At 43.7% G+C, this 24,046-nt stretch overlaps 1 protein-coding gene across 5 annotated transcripts in view; it reads left to right on the top strand.

The window, feature by feature from the left end:
• stard13a (StAR-related lipid transfer (START) domain containing 13a) overlaps positions 1–24,046 on the top strand; it is a 48,620-nt gene that overhangs the window by 22,120 nt on the left and 2,454 nt on the right. For 2 of the 5 annotated variants that reach the window (XM_018691185.2, XM_018691188.2), the window contains 11 exons: positions 14,105–14,176; positions 15,273–15,354; positions 17,068–17,131; positions 17,908–19,217; positions 19,792–19,962; positions 20,637–20,796; positions 20,958–21,156; positions 21,796–22,009; positions 22,403–22,517; positions 23,104–23,355; positions 23,620–23,837. In XM_018691185.2, the coding sequence (XP_018546701.1) occupies positions 14,105–14,176; positions 15,273–15,354; positions 17,068–17,131; positions 17,908–19,217; positions 19,792–19,962; positions 20,637–20,796; positions 20,958–21,156; positions 21,796–22,009; positions 22,403–22,517; positions 23,104–23,355; positions 23,620–23,837 (2,857 nt within the window). Of the gene's footprint in view, positions 1–570; positions 1,316–4,415; positions 5,834–11,774; positions 12,556–14,104; positions 14,177–15,272; positions 15,355–17,067; positions 17,132–17,907; positions 19,218–19,791; positions 19,963–20,636; positions 20,797–20,957; positions 21,157–21,795; positions 22,010–22,402; positions 22,518–23,103; positions 23,356–23,619; positions 23,838–24,046 lie in introns of those variants that run through there. The other 3 variants (XM_018691189.2, XM_018691186.2, XM_018691190.2) reach the window with 3 other exon arrangements.

Here is a 24,046-nt window from a genome sequence, read left to right as displayed (position 1 = left end):
CAGGCTGACTGGTGCACTTCTGCTGCCGTGTACACTCACTCTTTAATTCAGTTAGTCAAGCAACAGTCACGTATTCATATTGTGATGCAGTCACCTAAAAAATCCACTGAAACACTTGGATGCCTTGGATTCCTGTGTCCATTTTGTCATGTCTTTCTTATTCTGGTGGAACACTGGGAACTTAAACAGCACTAACATCACAGCAAGATGTTTCCACTGCTGCTACAATTTCTAACATTTAGTACATTCAGCTTAAATTCTTCTTAAGCCGCAATTTGATGCTTTTCTCTTTTTCCTGTCATTAGAAATTGTATATTGTTTGGTTTTGAGCAGCTGATAAGACAAAAATATTTTATAACTAAACTGTTTTGTGGAGTTTTTGTAACATGCAGTGGGTAAATGTTATTATTTCAACTGGAAAGGAAGGGAAGTAATAGGGGAAATAAGGGAAATTATTAAACCAGTCACTAATGAAGCCCAACATGTCTGTTGGTACAGTTTGTACCACTTCCCTCTAAGGTCAGATTTATGACTGAATGACCAGAGATGCTATGGAAATAAGCTTCCCCTGGCAACACAACTCAGTAGCAAGTTGTGTGCATAAGTGTGTGGCATGACTGCGTGTTATTAGTGTGTGTCAGGGGATTGAAAGAGATCCTTGTTTGGGTGAGTGGGTGGGTTTGGGTCGTGGAGAAGATGTAGGTTTAGTGTGTGTGTGAGAGAGCGAGAGAGAGAGAGAGTCTTGCACATGGAGAGTGGGGAAACCGCCTCTCACATCTGGCTCGCCTTGTCAGAGGTCCAGCCTCACATGCAGAAGTTGTGTTGAAACATTTCTGCACCTTCGCCCTATAAACAGATGAGTCGGGCAGTGGGACCGAGCAGGGCAGAAATGCTGCAGCAATTAAATCAGTACATCTTCAGCGGGTCCAAATCGTGCCAATAGGACCTCATCCGCCTCCGCTGGTGCAGGAAGGTGACGCAGCGCGAAAGAAGCGAAGCCCCATACCAGGTGAAGCGGTGACGACCATTGCGGCAGCCGGACGCAGCAGCAGCAGCCCCGGGACGCGCGCGCTACCGTCCCAGCCGCCGGCGGCCGCTCACGTTGGAATTAAAAGACGCTGAGGAATAACGGCTGTTGACGGACCGCTGCTTTTAGTCCGGGAATATGCGTCCACCCGCGCCGCAATGACAACCCAGCGAAAGTCTGCCAAGCTACAGCTGCGGCGGTCGATCAGCGAGCAGCTGAGGGACTCCACGTCCAAGGCTTGGGCTTGGGATCTGCTGTGGAGGAATGTCCGGGAGAGACGGCTGGCAGGTCAGAGAGCCAAAAACCAGAGGAAGTGAAACTTATTGTAATGTGCGGGATCTACAGTTTATTCTCATATTGACTGACACAAGTCTGTCAACTAGATCCATTAGGGTACATACTGTTACAGCAACACGAGACGTGAACTGCTTTCTTAAGGCACCTCATAGAGTCTTAGAAATTAAATAGAAATACATCTTGGGATGAAAATTGACTACACGAATATTTTTGTTTTCTTGTCCCTGTTAAAGGTCATAATTTCACCGCATGTTTATTTACCCGCCACACAGAATATAGACCTTTAAACAACTTTGCTGGATATAAAGGAATATCGAATACATAATCCCAGTCTATACTCTCATACAGCCTCTGTGTTATGCTTGTTGCGGCATGCGTAGCGCCCTCCCTGATATTTTGGGAAGGTCATTGTCAAATTTAGTGCTCAAAACAGCACAGGCATGTACAGTGGACAGGAGTACAGCCAGGGCTTCAGATGCCAGCCGTCTAGCATTTGTTGTTCCTAGTCCGGAGAATGGTCCAATTTGCTTATTGAATTGTCCAGAGCACGCGAGGGGATTTAATAGTTTGCGGATTGCATATATATATATATACACATATATACACCTGCGCGGAGTCACATATTGTTAATGTACGCGCCAATGCACCAAGTTTGGAGGGTCAGTCAGTTTGCTGTGTATTTACTGTGGCCTGGATGCGCAGAGTTCTCTCTCTCTCCCTCTCTCTCTTTATCTCAACTGTGCGTCAGAGAGGGAGGAGAGGGAGGAAAGAGAGAGAGATGCAGAGAGCTGCAGCTGTCTCCTCGGTTTAATATAATTACCGAGGTGCCCGCCTCTTTAGCAAATTAAGCGACGAGCATTCCCACAACGCCACAAACCACCGCAGGCCACGGTATCGGTCAAAGCCACTGTGCTCGTTAGGCCTACTGCAAGTGCAGTGATAAATCACACGTGTGACCAGCACTGTGCCACTTCGGCGTTGTTAAAGGTCGTTTCAGGACTGCATTGATGGATAATTATAACTGTGATGGCTCCGCATAATTAATAAGAGAAGGAATATCGGTCAAATGGAGCATCGGAGAACACCTGCTGCCCCAGTAATCCTCTTTCCCCTTATTTCTCACCCCTTTATCCTGTCCTCTAGCCAGATCCCAAACCCCCCTCCCCCGCCTCACCACCGCCCCCCCCCCTCCCTCACCTCACTGCTTAACCCATCAGCTCTCAAGGCACACACAGTTCACATCTGTCTGGATCAGATTTGGAGATTTTTCGAGGGGCGGGCTCCTTAAAATGAGCACATCTGGCCTTACCGTTATACTGGTATTCAGCAGTGAATATTCCACACTATTAGTCAAAGCACTGGAAGACCATATCAGGAGGTCCATGTTGAGAGTTAGTCAGATGTTTTCAGTTTAAAACTGTGTCATTTTACATGTTTATTTGTCATTTCTGTTTCTGAACAACAGAATTGTGTTTATTAGCTGGAGTTTGCCCACACAGTTTTCTGCAACACCATAAAATCAAATAAAAAGTAGAATAAGACAGTTACATGAAGACACACAGGAACAAATAGTGCACACCAGACAAAAGCTGATATGGCACTTATCAGCACAAAAAAAGAACATAATAGTCATAGATGAAGTCCAAATATCACCTAGATGAAACAACAGAACTGAGCAGCTGTAAATATAACTGGTTGAATTCATTAATGAACAAATGGACAGATCAAGGCAAGATAAGTGCTGACATTGACTCAGTGGCAAAGTTTATTTGATTACGTTTATAGTTCCGTTCAATCATGTGTATGTTTGTGTGCGTGTGAGAAAAATGAGAGTTCACAATAGCACCTGGATTTAGTTGTAATCCCACAGATTTTTAGGTTAGCGGTGGGGGTCGGATCTCCCCTTGCGTGTGGGATTTGTGGGTCTTATGGTTGCTTTAGTGTGTGTGTTAGTGTTGTGTGTGTGTTTGTGTTCATTAGGAAACAGAGATGCAGATAAAGGAATTTACACAGATCTAAACCTTGAATCATGTATTTCCATCAAATCTTTTTGTCATTATGTAGTTGCCAGTTTGACTCTTGGACCCAAGCTCAGTCTGAGATGCTCAGGCATGGAGCTGTATCTGAGGTTAAAGATTAAAGGTGTCCGTGCTTTGACAGTCAGGATCCTTGAGCTTGGAAATACCCTAACCTCAGAGCTCAGGTTGGTTACATTAGTATCAGGGATTTCCATAATAAGATCTTCAGCTTTTTGACTGTTTTTGTCTCCTAATTCACTTCTGCTTTTATCTTTGTGAGTTGTATCAATAGGTGAAATCTACTGCATTGCTGTAGCAGGATTTTCAGTCTGCTCTGTAGTGTGTCTGTTCAGTTTCTGCCCTGCCTTGGCCGGCTGTAACTGAGACAGAGTGATGGTTATTATATTACTGATTCCTTACTACAGCCCTGCCCTGTGCCAGTCCATTTACACACATCAGTTTAGCTCACTATCACTTTACTGTCTCAGCCTGCTGTGGCCTGCAGCAGTGGTAATGTTTGCTCAGTGCTTTGCTCAGTGTTCTTTATGGTATTTTCTTTTTGTCAGTTTATTTAGACTGATATTTTTTTTTCCCTGAGATTGCCTCAAGAGGGCAGTCTAATCAAATCAAATCAAATTACACATTTAATATTTCAAAACTTCACTGATTTTATTTTTCTGAGCTTGACCTGTGATGTGTGATAAATGCACATTTCTTGGATTTCAGACTGTTCACTCACTCCCCTCTGACAGCATATGACCTGCAGACTAAAAAGCTCCTCAGTAATGCCTCTCTTCTGTAAGATCAGGTGTGTGCACGTGTGCGTGAGAGAGAGAGACTGCTGACCTGAAATTGACTTTGCTATGACCTACTTTTCACGTGCGCCCCCATCTGGCTCTTACCCCCTGCCTATTTATTACCTCCCTAAAATGAATTAAAATGACCCCTTATATCCTCCAGTCCTGCCAACTCCTCCATTCTGCCAAACTAGGTCAAAGTATAAACTTGCCTCCTCCTCTCACTGCATTCCATACATTTATCTGCTAACTCAGTTACTGTATGACAACATTCAGTCACACATTTCAGACATTAGCGTTCTCTCTACAGATGCTATGTGTCAAATGCACATACGTTGGATGTATTGCTATCTGAGGCCCAAGCAGGTAATATGGGTGGTGTATATGTGCTGGAACAGTTATGTCAAATGTCATGTGGTGTGAACTTGATGGCGTGGATTTAGGGGACATTTCTCAATGGCATTACAATCCTACTCAGCATTAATAACAATAGCTTTGGTCCTACATACATTCCTCAGCACTGTCTCACACACCCACACACTCTCCATTGTTCTGCCCTTTTCCTTTTCACATCGGGATATGGCTGTAGGGATGGTGGTTTTCTCCAGGCCTACCCCCTCTCTGATCACATCTCCCATCCCAGATATGCCCTTCTCACATACACACACACACACACACGCACGCGGACACACATGCACATATGCCCAAGGCATGTACCAAATTGCGTCTTTGGCAGAGCTTCAGGAAGCAAGGCAGTGTTCCCTGAGCTCACATGTCATTGGCCACTGCTGGTCATGTGACCAAAGGAAAGACATTGTGGAAACAAGAGTTTGAGAGTCTTCCTCCCATCTCAGCTTAGGAGACAGTGAGTGTGTGTTTGTGTGTGTGTGGGGAGGGGGGGTTAGAACAAGGCTTGTCATCTGAGTCAGGTGGTGTGATGAAACTTGTGTGTTTGTTCAACTGTGGTGAGTTGAGGGGAGGAGGCAGGCGGGTGGGGAGCTGATTTGGCTTCCAGTGAGGGCATGTTAGAGGCAGGAATTCACAAGGAGTGCTCACACAAAACAACTCATCAGGCCGAGAGAGAGGAAGACTTGTAAGTTAGCGAGGACTTGGTTGTTATGTTATGGAGGTTGTGGGCAGCAGTATGACCGCTATGGATGATGTGAACAGTGCTGTAAATATGGACAGTGTGTCTGCCTCAGCACACTGTGGAGGTGCACACCCAGCAAGTGCTGCAGGGAATGAGGAGACAGTGAACAACAATCTGGACAATGTGGACAATGCTAGTGCAACAGAAACTGCCAGAGATGAGGATATTATTGGTGACGTGGTTAGTGGAAAAATTAAACGCCCTACGAGTGCAGCCATCTCTGACAGTGTGGACAATGTGGAGGACGATGCACAGAGTGCTGACACTGTCGGTACTCAGGATAGTGCGGACAGTGCTGATGTTACAGACGGCAGGAGCATGGAATTTGATGACACTGTGGACAGTATGGATCAAAGTGCCAAGGGTGATAGCAACGACTGCGAAAGTGACGGCGACAGTGCCAGTGAGAGTACTTGTCTGGAGGCCATGACACCTGACGGACATGACTACTACCTGAGGCTGGGTGATACCCCTAAACGACGCTCTGCCCTGCGTCTCTCCCGCATCATTGCCCGCCAGCAGCTGCTCCGGAGGCTGGCACAAGGTAGAACCAGAGAGAGTTATGGAGAAGTTATAGTGTGTCCATCAGTTATGGTTGTAATATCACTGTGATTAGGTTTGTGACTGATTTTACAATGTGACCTAAATTTGACTTGAGTAGTTGGATATTCTCTTATGAAAAAAGCAAGAGATTCTATAAATGCAAGCAACTTTAGAATTTTTTCTCACATTGCTTTTAGTTGTTCCTCCAGATGTGTTGTTTATACAAGAGGGAGATGCAACATGAACAGGTCTGACTGCGCCATTACGGCTTTCAACCTTAATTTTTGAAGCTTGTGGATTTCCCTTCAGTTTTCTTTTCTCCTGTGGATGAACTCAAGAAACTGCTCATGTGTTTGTCCATTCAGAGATAGAGAAGATATGTGGGTGCACATTCGAACAATGTAGGCTTTGATAAAGGAAGCGTGTCAGTTTTAAATCATATGAAGGAAGGCTTTGATTGCAGCCTTTTCATGTGAGACTCTGTCTTCCTCATTGAGGATTGTTTCAATATTTGACCTATTCCACAGAAGGTTTCTCAGTGCCAGGAATGCACAGATATGACTTTTAGGAGTAATACATCTATCTTCAGTTTCATCATGCTTTTTAAGTATGCTTTACTGGCAAGAATTTACGCAGTAAAGGTTGTCAGTACTCCTACTTCCTTCTGGTTTTGCTCAGTCTGACATATGGAGCCATTTCTCCTCCAAAGATGTCTTTCATAAATCTAAAAGAAGTCATAACAAACCCTAAAGCACTGTCATGTTATTGTTTTTGTCTGTGTCTCCCCTACGAAACTCGCCAACTTTGTATTCCATGGTTACTTCCTCAATTTCCTGTCACATGACTCATGTTTCCCGGGGAGTAAACAGAACATCCCGATGTTCATTAAATTGTCGCAGCAGAAGCTTTGGCCTGTTCCACTGGCTACTCTTATCTGTGCTGAGTTTGTTGTAAAGGATGAGTTGCTCCCCTCTGTAGACTGACATTGAGGTGCGATGGTAGTAAAGAGCAGATATTGTATAGGTGTTGTTTTTTGTTCTGAATTGATACCGTGACTTTGGTCTAATGAAGGTGTAGAAACATGTTAAGTCTTGTTGGGGGGGGGGAGTGTGAGAGCAAGAGACACACGATGGTTACGGCAGGTGAGGAATGTAGATGAAGGAGCAAGTTTATGCCTGTGCTCGGTTTGGGTGATGGCATGACTTATTTAACTTTCACTGCTTCTTTGCACAATACACACTTTTCTCCTCTTCTTTTGCAATAATTCTCTCTCTCTCTCTCTGTCTCTGTATCTGTCTCTCTCTCTCTCTCTCTCTGTCTGTCTGTCTGTCTCTCTCTCTCTCTCTCTCTCTCTCTCTCTCTCTCTCTCTCTCTCTGTCTGTCTGTCTCTCTCTCTCTCTCTCTCACACACACTCCCCAGTTGCATTCCACTCCTCAGCAGCTGGTTGACTGTCAGATAGACATAAATACTAAAGAACTCTGTGACCCAACTAAACCTACATTTGATTCTACCTAAAAGCAATAGTTTTTGATTCATTTAAATGTACACATATATACAGATGAATGACCATTTAAAGCAGCTACAGTCAATATGTTTGTAATCACAATGGAACAAATGACATTGTTCTACACTGTGTGCTTCCTGCCCAGCACCAAATGGCAAAATGACATGGTCAGCAACTGGCTGGTGAATACAGTGGAGCATTTGGCAACTAAAAAGCCAGAAACAGAGCTAAAAGGAATGTGACTGTCTGACTTATGTTCATCAGGTGGCAACACAACTCAAAGTTAATGATTCATTTCGCCAGTTGTGATGTGATCACGTGTTTATGCTGCCCCCAAACAACCAACAAAAACAGTTTTTGTAAAGTTTGGAAAATCCAACATAAGGTCCATTTCCACTGTATAGGAACTTTCCTTGGGGACCAGTAATCTGTGGAGGAGCTCAGTTCCCCAGAAACCAGGGTCTAAATTAATGAGTTTTATCCCCAAAAAGTCCCTGCTCAGATTTTCTGAGGGGTCAGGAGCCATCAGGGTGGGGCTGATTGGTTGGTTGGAGATGCTGGCAGTTTCCACAGCGTTGTTATACACCTGGCATTTTTAAAAACCCAACTACAAATGCATTGTTTTATTTGTAGCTCATGGCCCAAGAGATTTTATGACCAATGTACTGATGATAAAACCCAGGCTTTTTTGGCCATTTCCACTTTATATGTCATCATTGTGCTGTATTATCATGTGCACAAATGATGTGAAAGGCAGCCATGGCACTTTTGATACATCAGCAGATTCATTTGCTTAATCTTCCCATGGCTTTGGCCCTACTGTAGAAACACAAATCAATGTGTTGGAGGAAGTTTTACCTCTGGGAAAGTTACTGGACCGTAAGTTTTGGGAAATTAAAGTTTCTGGAGCTTTTTGTGGAAGTGAACCTACAGTTGCTGGGTCCCAAACCCATAATAAATATTAAAGCTAAGCAGGTTCTCAGTACACAGTTTGTTCACACAGGAAAGAGATTTTTAAGTGTGCTGTTGATAGACACTATTCTCCCACGATGCAATGCACAAAGGAGATTGAGGAACTGCTCTCAGCTGCAAAAAATTAAGACACATAGGCCATTTTTACCACAGATATTTTGACTTGTGGTGGCAAGAAAAGCACATGTAATACAAATTTAATTTCATTAACAATGTCCCAGTGAGCTAGCTTGCACTGTACCAGGAGCCTGGAACTTTAACCTAGTGTTTCTGGGAATGTGTCTGATGACTGTGTGTGAAGGCCACAGCATAGTCTATGATTCGCCTCACTTTCATACTAATCAAACTATCAGTGACCCTGTGTTCACTGAATGGAAGCAGCATTCATTATGTTTCTCTGTTCACTCATTCAGATTTGTTCTTCCTTTAACCTGTCTTTAACCTGTATTTTCTTTTAATGGAAGCTCTATCATTCACTGTACTCACCACTGGTTCTCTGCCAAACCACAAGCCTGTGTTGATTGCTGCTCCAAGCTTAGTACTAAATGTTTTCCATTCAGCCAGCTTACAATAAATGCTCAAATCACTAAATGGCAAAAGGGATTAGGCGTGGCACATACAAACAGTCACTTTACAGCCCTTCCTGTAACCGTAGCCTGAAGCCATATAATAATTTGACAGCAATGTAAATGCATTGCCGTCACACACTGCTTTGACACCCTCTGCTGGAGAGAAAGTGGCATAACGAATTATACAGTTCAGTCTTGTCTCTTTTTATCTCATCAAATCCACCCTGTTAATGCAGTCTGTTAACACTCACCCTAACCCCAGTGCTGTTAATAATTATGGTCAACTACTTACTTACAGCAGCCCTGCCAGGACTGTCATGTTATGTCCCAGGCTGTCAAACCTCTGCAGTCCTCAGTGAGTGACGCACAGGAGACTCTGTGCCTGAACCTGCACTGATTTCATGCCAGTTTTTCATTCTGTTTTACAGTACATTCCTAAGGGCTCAGCATCATCGCAGATGAACCATACAGGACAGGACAGACGTATTCCTTTTTTACGTCCCTCCCTTCCTTCCTCCCTCCCTCTCCCATCACTCCTCCTCTGCCTTCTTCACTACTTTTTTTCTTTGTGACCTTTAAACATGAAGGACTAAGTGCTTTAGCTTATGTGGGAATATGGCTGCTTTCCAGGCATCCTGTGTGTGTGTGTGTGTGTGTGTGTGTGTGGTGTTTTGGAGGGATCATGGCTACTCGGTTCATGCCTGTACAGTCTTTAGAAATTATAACTTATGTCTTCTCTGTCCCTTATACTTTTTATCTCTTCTAGCTGTCTAATGATTTTAACTTAAAGGAACCTTTAAAACAAACAACATTTAAGTATAACTTTGTAAAGCTGAGTAACTGTTCTCCAGTTCTGTTCTCTGTTACTGCTCATTATTCAGTAGTGTATCTCAGTACAATTATCCCAGCTGAGTTGCACTTATATGTTCAGTTCTGGGACTTCCTGTTGCTGTTCTTAGCTTGCATGCCGCTCTGGACGCATGGGAAATTCAGAGCAGGAACTGATGTCATGCAAAGCACTTCAGGGTCCTTGAGACCCAGTAGTAGGCAGACATAACACAGAGAAAAGGCTGTCAGAAAGTCAAGGTTTCTGCCGCTGGATAAAAGGAAGAAAATGAAAGGCAGAAGAAAGAAAGGCACACTTTAAGAAAAAAAAAGCTCTGAGGACATTGGGGTGCTTGTATTATGTGTATTATGTAACATAGCTGGCACCCTGTTATGTAAGGAATTACCTTACAGCCCCATTGTCCCATACATGGACGTCTATATTCACACACGCACACAGGCAGACTCACACTCATACACATACCATCTGTCTACCTTCCCTGCTGTTCTTCTAGTGACCTGCTGCCTGTTGTCATATATTATACTCAGCAGGAATGCAGCGACATGGAATAGACTGAAGGAAAAGCACGGTAGGCGGCTCGGATTAGCTCTATCTGACTGTGCACACTTGTGTTTTGTGGCCCACTAATAACATGTTTGTCAACTAATTAATCTCTTGATTAAATTCTGCTCAGATGAACAGCAGTGTTTTGTTCCCACATTGACAGGAGCTTTGCCACTTGGCACCTTTGTGCACAAACACAAAGATGCAGTGCCAATTACATACACACAAAGACGGTAATGAAGTACGCTGCTTTTTGTTTTTTATAAACTTTATCTGGGGACTATAGTAGCTTCTTACATAGTAATTTACTTTTGAATGAAACACTAGAAAAGTCAATGTAAATGTAATTTGTAGATGGAGGCTTTTGCAATCTTATGAAGCATTTTATTTTATTTATGTATCAGATACTAAATTTAATATTTCCACTATATGTGCAACAGACTGCAGATCATGTGCTGCAAAACCAACGGTCTGCAGTTAGTAGAGTGCACAGAAACAACCCGAGCTGAACATTTATGAGTATTTACAGCAGCGTTTACCTGAATAGATTTTAGTCCATACAGAAGATCCCAAACTTTAGCTCTGGTATCATTGGAGGAGATCATGTGTCTTAATTATTGTGCAGAGACAGTTTGGAGAAATGAACAAACTTTCAAACAAGAGCATATGAAAATACTGTGATTATAACTGTAATTTATGACACTGTTTTCCCCTTTGACCAAACCCTGCTTTAACTGTAAACTGTGAATAGTCAACCTTGCATTAAATTACATCACATTTTGGTGCAACCAGATTCACAGACAAGGCTTTTTACTGTCAGCGAATTCAAAGGAAAGACCAAAACCAGCAGTGTGTTAATCAGTTTCTAGAGACTTTTTAGCTTCACCAGCCCTGTCTGTGGCCCCAAACCCACTGCTTCTTACTGGAGACAAAAATCTTCACAAAATAACCATTTTCTAAACACTCAAACAAGAATAAATTGTTCATTTGTCACCTGTACTCATGAGTATTTTTACCACCACAACACTGTCTGTGCTGCTGACTCAAAATAAACTGCAGCCCTCGTGTTCACTGTACTAAAGGAACATGTCACCGTGTGCAGTCGAGTGTGTCTCGCTCCATCTCACTGATGTGTTTTTAATGGACAGAAATGGAGGTCTGTGGCGTAATGTGGAATAATCAGGATTTTTTCATCTGGTTTCTATATAAAGAGTTGATAATCTTCCAAATCTCAAATCCAGTAAATAAGTGGCTGGTGTGGTATGTCTTTCTCCCTGTGGTTTTCTCACAGGGTCTGTCCGTCTCAGCTGCCCTCCCCACCCCAGCTGTCTGCCTGTCTCATCCTTTTTGCATTCTCTGACTCACTGGGGGCAACATCTGGATGTGCTAAATGTCTGCTCAGATGTGTGTTTAATGTATGTGTGCGCGCTCACACTGCATTCTCCCACACATTGATCTGGCCTACAGTGTTGTACAGTAAACTCACAGAAAGAGGACGAGGTCAGAGTCTCCTTCCTAAGACTGCCAGTGGGTTCAGCTGACATGTGGAGTTAGCGTCCACCAGTCGTCAGTCTGTGACCTCAGGGGCTGGCTGATGCAAACGCCATCTGAAATGAGCCATTTCCTCCACAAATGAGATGGGGCAACGGCAGCTCTGGTAATGACGGAGAAGATGTGGAGGTCTGTTGGGTCAGAGAGGAAGAAAGGATGAGGAGGTGGCAGTGAAAGAGGCAAAGGGAACGGACGGATTAAGGAAGTCTGTGAGGGATTATTTTTGTTTAGAGAAAGACAAGGTTGAGAGTAAGAGAAAAAGAAAGGGGAAGAATTGCTTGATTAAATATGAAGACAAAGGAGAGGAAATAAAGAAAAACTGACAGTCAAGATGTAGAAAGAAATGAATGCAGGAATGGACAAAAGGGAAAAGGCAAGTAAGTAAAACAGGAGTGAGGAGAAGAAAGGAGTCTGGTGCAGCGTAAAGCAGAGAGAGCTGTAAAAATAGAGAGATATTGTATGTGGGTCCTAACAAAGCAGAAAGTGCGAGAGAGGAGGCTGAGAAGAAAATTAGAGGGAAGAGAAAACCTGCATGGGGCAGGCTGGAAGAGAGAGGCAGCGTTGTAAACACAAGGGTTGGTAAGGCAGCGAGGAAGAAAGCACAGAAAGTTGCCACTTGACGGAAAGCTGGATGTAGTAGCGAACGGATGTGCGATGGGGATGGAGAGGAAACTTCAGTCTGAGCAAAGGAGAAAGAAATAGCAGCGTGTCATCATCGGCACCATGAGGGCTTCAAGTAAGTTTTTCACTTCTCTGCGTTTCCTCACCCTTCAGGCTCTCTCTCTGGTGAAATGCTTCTCACCGGAATTTTCTCTTCCCAGGTCTATTTCCAGAGTGTTACAAAAAAAATCTTTTTCACGATTTACCCTCGTGTTGCCTCATATGTGATTTAGAGAGATGGAGCTATGCTGAGAATGTTGGGAGAGGGATGTAATTGCCGGATTGCGGTGACAGGATCATTTCCTGTGACCGTTCTCATCTCTGATGGTGAAGACGGAGGCTTTTTATTGCCATGCTGAACTTTGTCCCCTGTGTTTCTGCGGTGTCTCTCCCGTTCACTGCCAGCACCTCTAAACCAATGAATGGGACAAGTGAGAGTGAATGAGTGTGGTTTTTAAAGAGCTATGAGATGAGAGCAGTGACTGAGGAATGATGCAGGGATAATGTTACTGTTGGTGGTTTTCTGATGAGACTGATATTATTGTATTATATCTAATAACGTTGTGTGAAAGTTATTATTTTGAACCCTGAAACTGGTCATATAGCTATTTCTTTTGTTCTTATTTTGTCCTAATAATGGTCTTTACATCGTACAGCTTAACACCCCTTATGTAGTTTTTCTCTTATATACATATATATATATATATATATATATATATATATATATATATATGTGTGTGTGTGTGTGTGTGTGTGTGTGTGTATGCATGGATATGTTTGTGAGAATGGATGTCTCTGTGTACATATTATATATTTATTTTGCTGTATTTTTTAAAATGATTTCTGGCACCAAGATCATTCAAATGTCTTTGTCAGCACCAGTCTCTGCAGAATGGTTTAATCAGTGTCTGCTCATAAAGAAAACATATTCACACACACACACACACACGCACACACTTCAGAGCTGCCAATTTAGCAGTCTGAGCAATACATATGCTAGCGGAAAAAAGTAGTAAAACAAATGCCTGTAAAACATCTTGTGATGCTGGCAGCAGCACCTAATGGGGTGTGGTGCCGTTTCTAAGGCCTGTTAAATGTATGCATTAACAGCTGAAACCCGACCGTTGTTTCATCTGAGTGTATATTTCTTTTTGAATGTACAGGATATGAATGTTAAACTGTTTTCCTTTGTTCTATCAAGATAATGAGAAATCATTTCTGGCTCACTTCCAGATTTTGCAGTCTCATCATTCTAGTGAATTCCCAGAGGAAAATTTAATTCTGAGGCGTCCCTCCCCCGTATGCTAAAAATTCTGGGATAGGGATAAAAGACAAATACAAAGTTACGCTCTTTATTTCTGTCCTTGACTCTCAATTTATTTGATTCACATATATTCTAGAGAGAAAATCATTAACAGTGCTCATTAAGTTGGGCATGGAGAAGACATTAATCCACTGGAATTCAGAGGGAAATTTAATAACTTCCCCCACAAAAATGATGTGATATTAGGTCCCTTACTCTTGACTTTCTTCAGATCTTGTATTTCAAGGTAAAACTACAAACATCTTTGTGTAATCTATGTGCATAATCAGCATGCTTTTATTGCTTTATTTTTACTTTACAGAGATTGAGGCAAAGGAGGCTTGTGATTGGCTTAGAGCTGCGGGATTCCCACAGTACGCCCAGCTCTATGAAGGTAACACACTCACACACATACAGTAGCTGAAGTCCAGCTGCCTTGTTACACACAAAGACCTTCCCCTTCAAATCTCTCCTTTTGTTCGTTCCTGCTTCTGTTTTTTTCTCTCTCCTGCTCTCTTTCTCCCTCTTTCTCTGTGTCTTATTTTTTCCATCATCTGTGTTTCTCTCTCTCTCCCTCTCTGCCATCCCTCCATCTTCATATCCCTGTCTTCTAGGCCGCTGAGTTCTATTTCCAGGCTCCAGTTCCTGTCCAGAGGGAGGGGTCATGGGAAAGGCCTCGTTATCACTGCTGGGAATCTCTCAGATTCTCTTTCTCTCCTTTTTCTTCCACCTTTCTCCCCCTGCCCTGTCCTTAGCTTGCCCACCACTTTTCTCTTAGTCATGTCCTTGTCAAAGCAGGCATTTTCTTAGCATTTCTTCTTCTTCTTCTTCCTCTCCTTATTCCTTTTCCTCCTTCCTTTCTTGCCCTCCCACCACCTTTCTGGGAAAACCTACAGGCGTTCATTCATGTGATGATCATCGGGCTTCATACAGTTGAGGCACAAACAGGAAATGGCCCCAGTAATCTAAGAAGTAGTTCTTAAAATCCAAAAGTCCTTCTTTAGCAGGACACATATACCCAAACACACACACACACACACACACACACACACACACACACACACACACACACACACACACACACACACACACACACACACTACACTTCCCTGAGAAATGCTGTGAGCTCCAGTAATGTGGGGTTATGGATGCCGGCCTCTGGGACTCTGTGGCGGCTCCCGGGTGCACATGATGCCTGCAGTCTGCCACCACACACAGAGAATCACCAAAATAAAAGGCTTGAGTCATTTTGGCGTTGGCATTGTGTGGAATCCAAGTTATTTTGGGGTTTGTAAATATGTGTGCGTGTGTTCTGTAAACTTCAGATGCAGATGACAGGTGCTAACTGTAGCAGCAGCAGCTGTGCCATACTTCACAGACTTCATTAACAGTTAACAGGCAGAGAAAACTGCCATCTCCTGTCTCCTGTAAGTTATTAACTAACCAAACTCAATCTCTCACTCTGTCTTTTTCTCCTTCCTCTCTCACAGATTCCCAGTTTCCAATTGATATTTCCTCAGTAAAAAGGGACCATGACTTCTTGGACCGGGATCTGGTGGAGCCTCTGTGTCGGTAAGGACACTTTGCACAAATAGACGTATTCATTCTGTATGATTATTTCATTTAACCAGGCAGACCTCATTCTCTGCCTCTGTCCACATTTAACACCAGTAAAATCACAGAATCCCTTTTCTGTTTCCCCCCTGGTTCTGTACTCTGACTTCTCCCTGCAGCCTGGCGCTAATCGCTAATCATTAGATGTCTGACCCCCGACCTTTAACGAACTCCCCATCCCTGTCTCACGCTCAGACACCCAGCCTTTGATCTGGTCACCTCCCCTCCCCACTGCCATGCTCTGATCTTCCATTCAAAGAGCAGAGACCCTCAGGGGGCAAAGCAGGGGAGGGTTGAGGGGTTGAGGGTAACTGGAAAGGAGCGAGGAGATGCCACTGTATTCTACCAGATGGCTTTGAGTGTGTGTTTTAAGTACCTTTGCACACTTCAATAAGCTTTCTCTTTCACATCTCCTATTCTCCTCTCGTTGAAGTTTTCCCTGCTTGCACCAGCATACGCCCCTCCCTACCCCTTATCTTTTTCTTTCTTCTCTGTTCACCCCCACCTCTCCGATGACTATGGTAGAGGAGGGTGTGGTAATTATAGCATTAGTGATTCCTGACAGCTATATTGCACGAGAATACACATCAGACCCACTGAGATCTGTCTCAGGAGCTGTAGAACACACAATGATGTCTCTTTTGTTCATGCGTCACTCTTTACATTGTTTTGTTTTTTTTGTTTTTTTTTCAAAATTGTTTAAATTTTAGATTAAATACACAGTGTATGGTGCATAGAATTCTAAATCTGTATGAATACATGTGCTGTCAAGAATTGTTTGTAATGTCCTGCAGCAGAAATACAGGGTGTGGAGGCTACAATGGCTCCTTCTGTATATTTTCCAACTTGAATGTTTACTTTCTGCAAGAAAGACAGTTGATATGACAGCTTGCTGCTTCCTACTGGTACTTTTCTGGTTTATATGTAGCAACAAGCAATCCCTTGTCTGCCAGTTTGTATGACAGGACAGAGAAAGTAAACAGTGTACAAATGAGGCCTGGTTACTGTGCTATTGGAGGCTGAAATACTTCAAATGACAGAGGTCACGAGCCCCAAAACATGTTTTTAATGATCCCATCTTGAAAGACACCAACACAGACACCACCCTCCAATCCAGCTGCTGTTCACATCCCTAGGGTTGCAGAAGAGGGGGAGACAGTGTGGGTGGGAAGGATGGGTGCAGACTACAGAGACTTTTTGGGTAAGGAGGTTGCCCACCAGCACTCCAGAGTATGGAAGTGGAAAGGGGGGTGGGGGTGGAGGGTGACAGATGAAGGGAGGAGGGAGGGAAGTGGAGGGGGAGGAGCCGGCTGAGTTTCAGGGGGAGATGTGCTCCTTGAGGGTGAGGAGAAGTCCCAGTAGAGTGATGCCGGAGAGGGAGGAATAAGGGGAGGAAAGGCAAGGATGGGAGGAGGGAGAGCCAGTGTGGGAGAAATGGATAGAGTCAGAGAGGAAGATCAAAGAGGGAAAATGAGGAGGCATGTCTGAGTGAATGATCTGACTCTGAAGGAGAGGGAGAAGGAGGGAGTGACAAGTCAGACATGAGAGTGAAAGTGTAGTGTGAGACAGGGCAGTGTAGAAAGAAAACAGAACATATTCAACCAACCAGCTCTAGCATATTTGATTGACGGTGTGTGTGTGTGTGTGTGTGTGTGTGTGTGTGTTTTGCAGGCGTCTAAATACTCTGAACAAGTGTGCCTCCATGAAACTGGATGTCAGCCACCCCAAGAAGAAAGTAAGCCCATATCTTTTTAACTTAACCTGTGTTTTGTTTTGCTGATAATTGAAAACACAGAAGACTTAGCCAGCTGTAATTTCTCTGTAAGATCTTCCTGAAGAATTTTTGTTCATTACTTATTATACACAGTTATAGTGGTCTGTCTTAGCAGATTAGTGTGTTGTATTGGCAACATGCATCTGAAAATTGGTGCCATGGATCCAGCATCTGATGTCATTTAGACTGTGTTCACATGTAACTTGGGTGTATTTGTATTTGGTCCAGTTGATTTGCAGCAGATGAAAATTCAAGTCATTCAAACTGAATCAGTGAAGAGTAACAGCTGAAAACTGCACTGACTCCAAACCACAAATGTCATATGAATGGAAAACATTTCAGTCTGACGCCTGTGAAGATTCTCAGTCATCCAGGTCAAGGTTATCCAGAAAAGTTGAATTGAGAGCATCTGGTCTCGGTTGTAGATACTTGAAGATGTTTCACCTCTCATCAAAGAGGCTTCTTCAGTCCCAGGCTGATCTTTGTCAGGGCAAAATGTTTATAAACAGTCTTCACGCCCAAATATATAATTACCAGTAGGAATGATGACAGATGTGGTTAACCATCCAACCCGCCCATGAAGATGAACATCTCAAAACAATTAACAAGTCAATAAAATACACAGTGAAATCTTTGGTCTACACCAAAATAACTATTTGTGTGAACACAGCCCTAAACAGATTTATCTGGGGCTTTCTGTTGCCATTTCTGTGTCTAATACTTCCCTTATTCTACAGGGTGATGACTCTGACGAAGATGATCCGCTGGCTATCAGTAAGCGGTGGACGTTCGAGTGGAGTAGCCGACGTTGGTCTCGTCTGCAAGACTTCCTATTGGACAGCACCAACGAAAGCAGCCCAACAGGTCAGGGGGAGGGTCTGCGCAGCACAGTGAGCAGTGAGAGCGTGCTGACAGACCTGAGCGAGCAGGAGATCACAGAAATCTCCTCGCTGCACAGTGAGGACTCCGCCTCCGCCATGCCTGACTCTATATCTATGGCGTCCCTCTCTGCTTCCTACCAACCACCTAGGGAACTTCCACACTACAACTCCCTGCCAATCAAGAGCAGCCGCCATGGGCAAGGAGGGCGGAGCAAAGCCAAAGAGTTTTTGCGTCGAATGGAAATAATGCGCACGTGGGGGCCGTCGACGAGGCGGAAAAGCTCTAATCGGAGGCCACCGCTTGTCATCAGTGGGCCTGTGTTACAGGGGGAGGAGCCTCAGGCACTGCAGATGCTCCAGTGTACTCCCATCAGCCAATTAGGACACAGCCCTAAACACAACCATGAAACTGATGGCGACACTCCTGCTGTCACCCATACCAATGATTGTGAAGACCAATCCATGGTGAGTGTGAGCCCCAGCAGTGAGACAGTGGCACCGAATGTGAAGGAGCCTGTGTGTCCAAAACCCCGCACTGCCAGCAAGAGAAGCAGCATGTACCTGGAGGACATGGAGCTGCCTTCTCAGGGTAAGAGGACCGAAGGACAGAGCCAGTTTGGCAGAAACCAGTTTCACTCATATGAAAACCTCCTCATTCACATCCCCAAAGACCATAAACCAGGCACCTTTCCAAAAGCTCTGTCCATAGAAAGCCTGGCTCCTTCCCCCGGTGACAGGAGCAGTGGCCCTCAGACACAGGCCCAACCCTCTCCAGCCAACAACGGCCTGGGTGAGCCCTGGTCTGCTAAACCTCTCACCAAACCCCCCTGTCCTGGAGCTCCACGGGGCAGCAGGGTGAGTGTCTATGACAACGTGCCGGGCTCCCACCTGTACGCCAGCACGGGAGACCTGCTGGATATAGAGAAAGAGGACAACCTGTTCCCTCACCTGGATGACATCATCCAGCACGTCAGCGGTTTGCAACAAATAGTGGACCACTGGAGCCGCAGTGTGCTGCCCGAGGGGGAGGGGGAGGAGGAAGGGGAGGGCAGGACCACCCCCAGCGAAGGTGAGAGAGATGGAGTCTCCTTGAATGACACTGATTCGACAGGGACCAGTCGGGAAAGGCGGGACTCTGGAGTTGGAGCCTCACTGACAAGACCACGGTGAGCAGCTGTTCAGACATTTTAAAGATAATTTGTTTTTATTGCAACTTGGGTTTTGTTTTCATCACTTTGGCCCTCATTTTTATAGGTTATAAAAACATTGTGCTCACTAATGTAATCCCCGAGATCTTGGAACATACAAACATCACTACATCAAAGTCTAACAAGCAAGAAATAAACTTTAGCCTTATCATCTGAACCACTGTATTTGAAGGTAAAACTGTGAGTGGGGATGCCTTAAGTATCAGTAATAATCCATCAAATTGACAGCAAGACTGTAGTACAGTAAGTATGGTAAGCCAAAGCTGGTTTTGGGCCAGTGTGAGGACAGTATGATGGCTACTTTTCCTGCACTGTTGGATTTCTTTTTAGTTTCTGCATTCCCACATCTCAGGAAATATTATATTTGACAATAATGTTACTATCACAGAGGGGAAAGGAAGAAAAACAAAACAATGATGATAAGTTGTACGAAACCAGAGTTATCTTCTAAATTGACCCAGTAAGGCCTTTACATCAGCTGTATCACTCTGTTTGGCCTGTTCTTTATTAATACATTTTCTCCTCATCCCAGACTGCGATGGCCCAGCTTCAGAACCTCTGATCATCTCAACCAGCCGGCATGTTCAATGCATATCAGTAGCCAATCAGCAGGCCAGCTCAGCCTGCTACAGAAGTTCTCTTTGCTCCGCCTCACCGCCATCATGGAGAAATACTCAATGTCTAATAAACATGGCTGGACATGGTGGGTGTACACGCATAAAAGTTCTTCAGCTCCTGCTATAAATTGTATCATGTCTTTGTTCTTATGTTTTTCTCCTCTTCTCCACAAAGTGGCTGTCAGCTCATATTTTCTGCATTAATTCATCATTCAGGGAATTTCCAAGATGTAATGTCAGACACGTTGATATGGAATATGTCTGAACAAACTTTCTGTTTTGTTCTTATTATTTCCAATCTTCCATGCCAACTAAGGAATATATGCTCTGTATGAGTGTGACAGTTTTTACAATGGCCTCTGTTGTTTACTGCTTCCTACAACGTCTCTACATCAGAGCTGAAACCATATGCACAATCAACACCTTCACACATGTTTGAAAAAAAAAACAAACATAATATCTACTTCATCTACTACACTGATACTTGCAGCTAGCACATGTTTGAGCATACTTAAGTAATCAAAGGCACCACTGTTAGTCAAAAACTGGCTTTAGATGATCATCCACAGACCACCAATCACCGTGACCCACAAACACAAGTACATCCTTGTGTTGTTAACGACTGGTCCTGTTCATTTTTTATTATCCCCAAGAGGGAAATTCTGTTGACCAGCATGTACATGAAGAGAGAGATAATGAAAGCACAGACCGCTCTTTCTCCCACACACTTCCCTAATTGTTTTCTGTCTATCGCTCCCAGGTCTGTGCCCAAGTTTATGAAGCGCATGAAGGTGCCAGACTACAAAGAGAAGAGTGTGTTTGGCGTTCCCCTCATCGTCCATGTCCAGCGCTGTGGTTTTCCGCTCCCTCTGTGTTTACAGCAGGCCCTCAGCCACCTCCGAACACACTGTCTGGACCAGGTTAGAAAACAAGTTTTACAAGACTGGATTAGAGTCTGCTCATTTTCTTCTCATCGTGCTGACGTTTGTTATTTACATTTCGGATATGAGGCAGCTGATATAAAGCCTCATGCCTTGTTTTTTTCTCTCACCACTGTCTTCCCCTGTGTCATTCCTCTCAGGTGGGATTGTTCCGCAAATCTGGCGTGAAGTCTCGTATTCAGGCTCTGAGGCAGCAGTGTGAGCTGTCCCCTGACTCTGTGAGCTACGAGGACCAGTCGGCTTACGACGTGGCAGACATGGTCAAACAGTTCTTCAGAGACTTGCCTGAGCCTCTACTAACAAGCAAGCTGGGGGAAACTTTCCTGCATATTTACCAGTGTAAGTCGCCCTGGAGCTATGAATCCTGTGACACATTGTCACAGTGTGCACAAAGTACTGAAGCTGACACAACACAACTGAAGTCATCTGCCTCAGCCTCAGCTCTCCCCTAGGCAATCTGGCCAAGTAGATCATTTGGATGTGGATTGGTACAGCCAGCTGATAAACTGATGTCATGCTCACAAGTTAACATTTCGAGCTCAAAATGTTAAGCATACAATAGTCGAAATAAATGACAAATACTGTAACTTTCATGTCTGATTGATAATAATCATTTGACACTTATTATTATTATTATTATTTTATATATATTATATAATATTATATTTTTGACCAGGTCAAAAAATGCTGCAAATTAGCTTCTTCTCCATCACCAAATTAATCAGTGGCCAATTCTGGACAACATTAGCCAAATCTGACTAAAACACCATTAGTAAATGCAAATTTCAAGCTCTTACTATAAGTATGAGTTCATGTTTTAAATGTGCATATGTGCACTTAAAGACTTCATCAAATATTGGTTGTTGGGGAATCCTTGTGGCTGCCAAAATAATAATTTTTAAGATATATATATGTATGTATGTTTTTGTGCTTGGGACTGTGACCTTTTCTTTGATCCATCGTTCCTCTTTTCTCTAGATGTCCCAAAGGAGCAGAGGTTGCAGGCCGTCAGAGCGGCCATTTTGTTGATGCCGGATGAAAGCAGGGAGGTTCTGCAGACATTGCTCTACTTCCTGCGCGATGTCACTTCCTTGGTGGAGGAGAACCAGATGACACCGATGAACCTGGCTGTTTGTCTGGGACCTTCGCTCTTTCACCTCAGCATACTGAAGAACGAGACGCTGTCGCCAAGGTGTGTATTTGAGCTGATGAAAGTACTGGTGGTTATATTGACAAGATCAGTGGTTAAAGCCTGTTATTATTATTAAGAGCTGACCCCACTGCACGAGCCCAATTTATTTGGGGTAGATAGCTCATTTAAAATGAATTGCAAGTTGTTAATTAAAACAAACCAACTCTGTGGGGTTCACAGATGAAAATGGTGTGGATGGGTTTATCAGCTCTGTTTGATTCTTGTTTTATTTTGTTGTCTTATACCTGCTTTAATTGTGGCTATAACTGCACTTGTGCCCAGTAGTAGAAGTAGAAGTTGCTTTTACCTCAACGGGTGCATTCTTTTGTCCCTCCATGTAAATGCTCACATGATTTATGCGCTACACGTTCTGCGTAATGTCTCCTCCTCAAGGTCAATCCAGAGGAAATACACCACAGGTCGTCCCGATCAGAAAGACCTGAATGAGAACCTGGCTGCCACTCAGGGCCTGGCGCACATGATCACTGAATGCCAGCATCTGTTTCAGGTCAGGATTTAGGATTTACAGCAGTTTGTTTGTTGTTGTTTGTTACAGTGAAAAATGATAAATGACTGACAGAAGTTGTGCAGTTCATTGTGTTGACCAAGACATAATGCATGACCGCATTGTTATATATGAAATTAACAGACGAAAATAACTGACTACTTAAAGTGGACTGATGCTGAGTTGTTATTATCCAAGGGCACAGTATAATTGTGTTTAATGAGCACTGTATATCATCATTACCTTGAGACTGTCAGTGTGTATAGTGTATACTGCTGCTGTCAGTGAAAACCTCTTCAGGGACTAAGAAAAACAGGGTTAATTACCATGTGTTTTTGTTGTTTGAAGAGTTTTCATACAAGCAAGAATGACTGACTCTTCTTAACCCCCAGAGGATACTGTACTGTGCTGTTTTATATCTCTGTCATCTCCATGTATTTGCTATTGCTTCACTGGCAAATGGACAACCCAGTCAAACTGCACTTTATTTGTTACTTACTTTAAGTGTATTTTCCGCTTTAGACATGGTAATTTTTAGGCCTGAACTGATGTGATGTGATGTGATGCACATCCTCTGGCTGTTCCCCAGATCCCAGAGGAGATGGTGACCCAGTCTCGCAACTCCTACATGGAGGCTGAGCTGATGGTGCCCCCACTGGATGAGCTGTGCAAGGCTCACGAGGAGGAGGTGGACGAGGAGGAGGAAGAGGAGGATGAGGATGGATCCTATCATGTACACCTAGAGAGCCTGGTCCAGAACCTGCTGAAAGAGGCCAAAGATAAGAGCAAAGGCTGGGTGTCTCGCTCAACTACTGACCATACAGAACTGGCATTTAAAAAGGTATGTGGTTGTTGGATTTCTGGAATATCATTGGACAGAGGGGATGAAAAGAGGGAAACTGATACACTACTTGTTTCACTCATACTTTGCACTAAATGGACATTCTCCACACAACTTTCAACATCTTGTGAGCCAAAAGAAATGAATCAAAGGAAAATTCTGTTTTTATATACATTAAAACTATACATGAAAAGATAACATGTAAAGCTCTCTTTCACGGACCGTTCCAATAAATTTAACAGTCACAATGTGTTTGTATGTAAGGTAGGAGATGGTAACCCCCTACGGCGTTGGCGAGTGTGCGTAGAGGTGTCTGCATCTCCTGATGAGGTCCTGCAGCGGCTGCTGAAAGAGCGCCCTCTGTGGCAGACTGAACTACAGCAGGAGAAGGTTCTGGAGACGCTGGATAAGCAGACAGATGTGTACCAGTACTCCTGCCGCAGCATGGCACCTCAACCCAGCTGTGACTATGTGGTACTAAGGTCAGGATTACTGCATTTCATTTGCATATTTTGTGTGTGTAGAGGCTGTTATCTAAAGAATTATTCATTACTGAGCAGTAGATAGCATTTCAGGTGCTGTGAGAAATTACAGTGTCAGTATCAAATGATACATGAAAAGAATGAGCAGCTTTAATTAAGCACAGTTTAAAACCATTTAAAACAACCTGCTCAAATACGCAGGAACATTC

The sequence above is a fragment of the Lates calcarifer genome, linkage group LG20 (genome assembly GCF_001640805.2).
Source record: "Lates calcarifer isolate ASB-BC8 linkage group LG20, TLL_Latcal_v3, whole genome shotgun sequence".
NCBI classification, from domain to species: Eukaryota; Metazoa; Chordata; class Actinopteri; family Centropomidae; genus Lates; species Lates calcarifer.
Note: the sequence above shows the minus strand (reverse complement) of the source record. Positions and strands in the feature narration are given on the sequence as shown.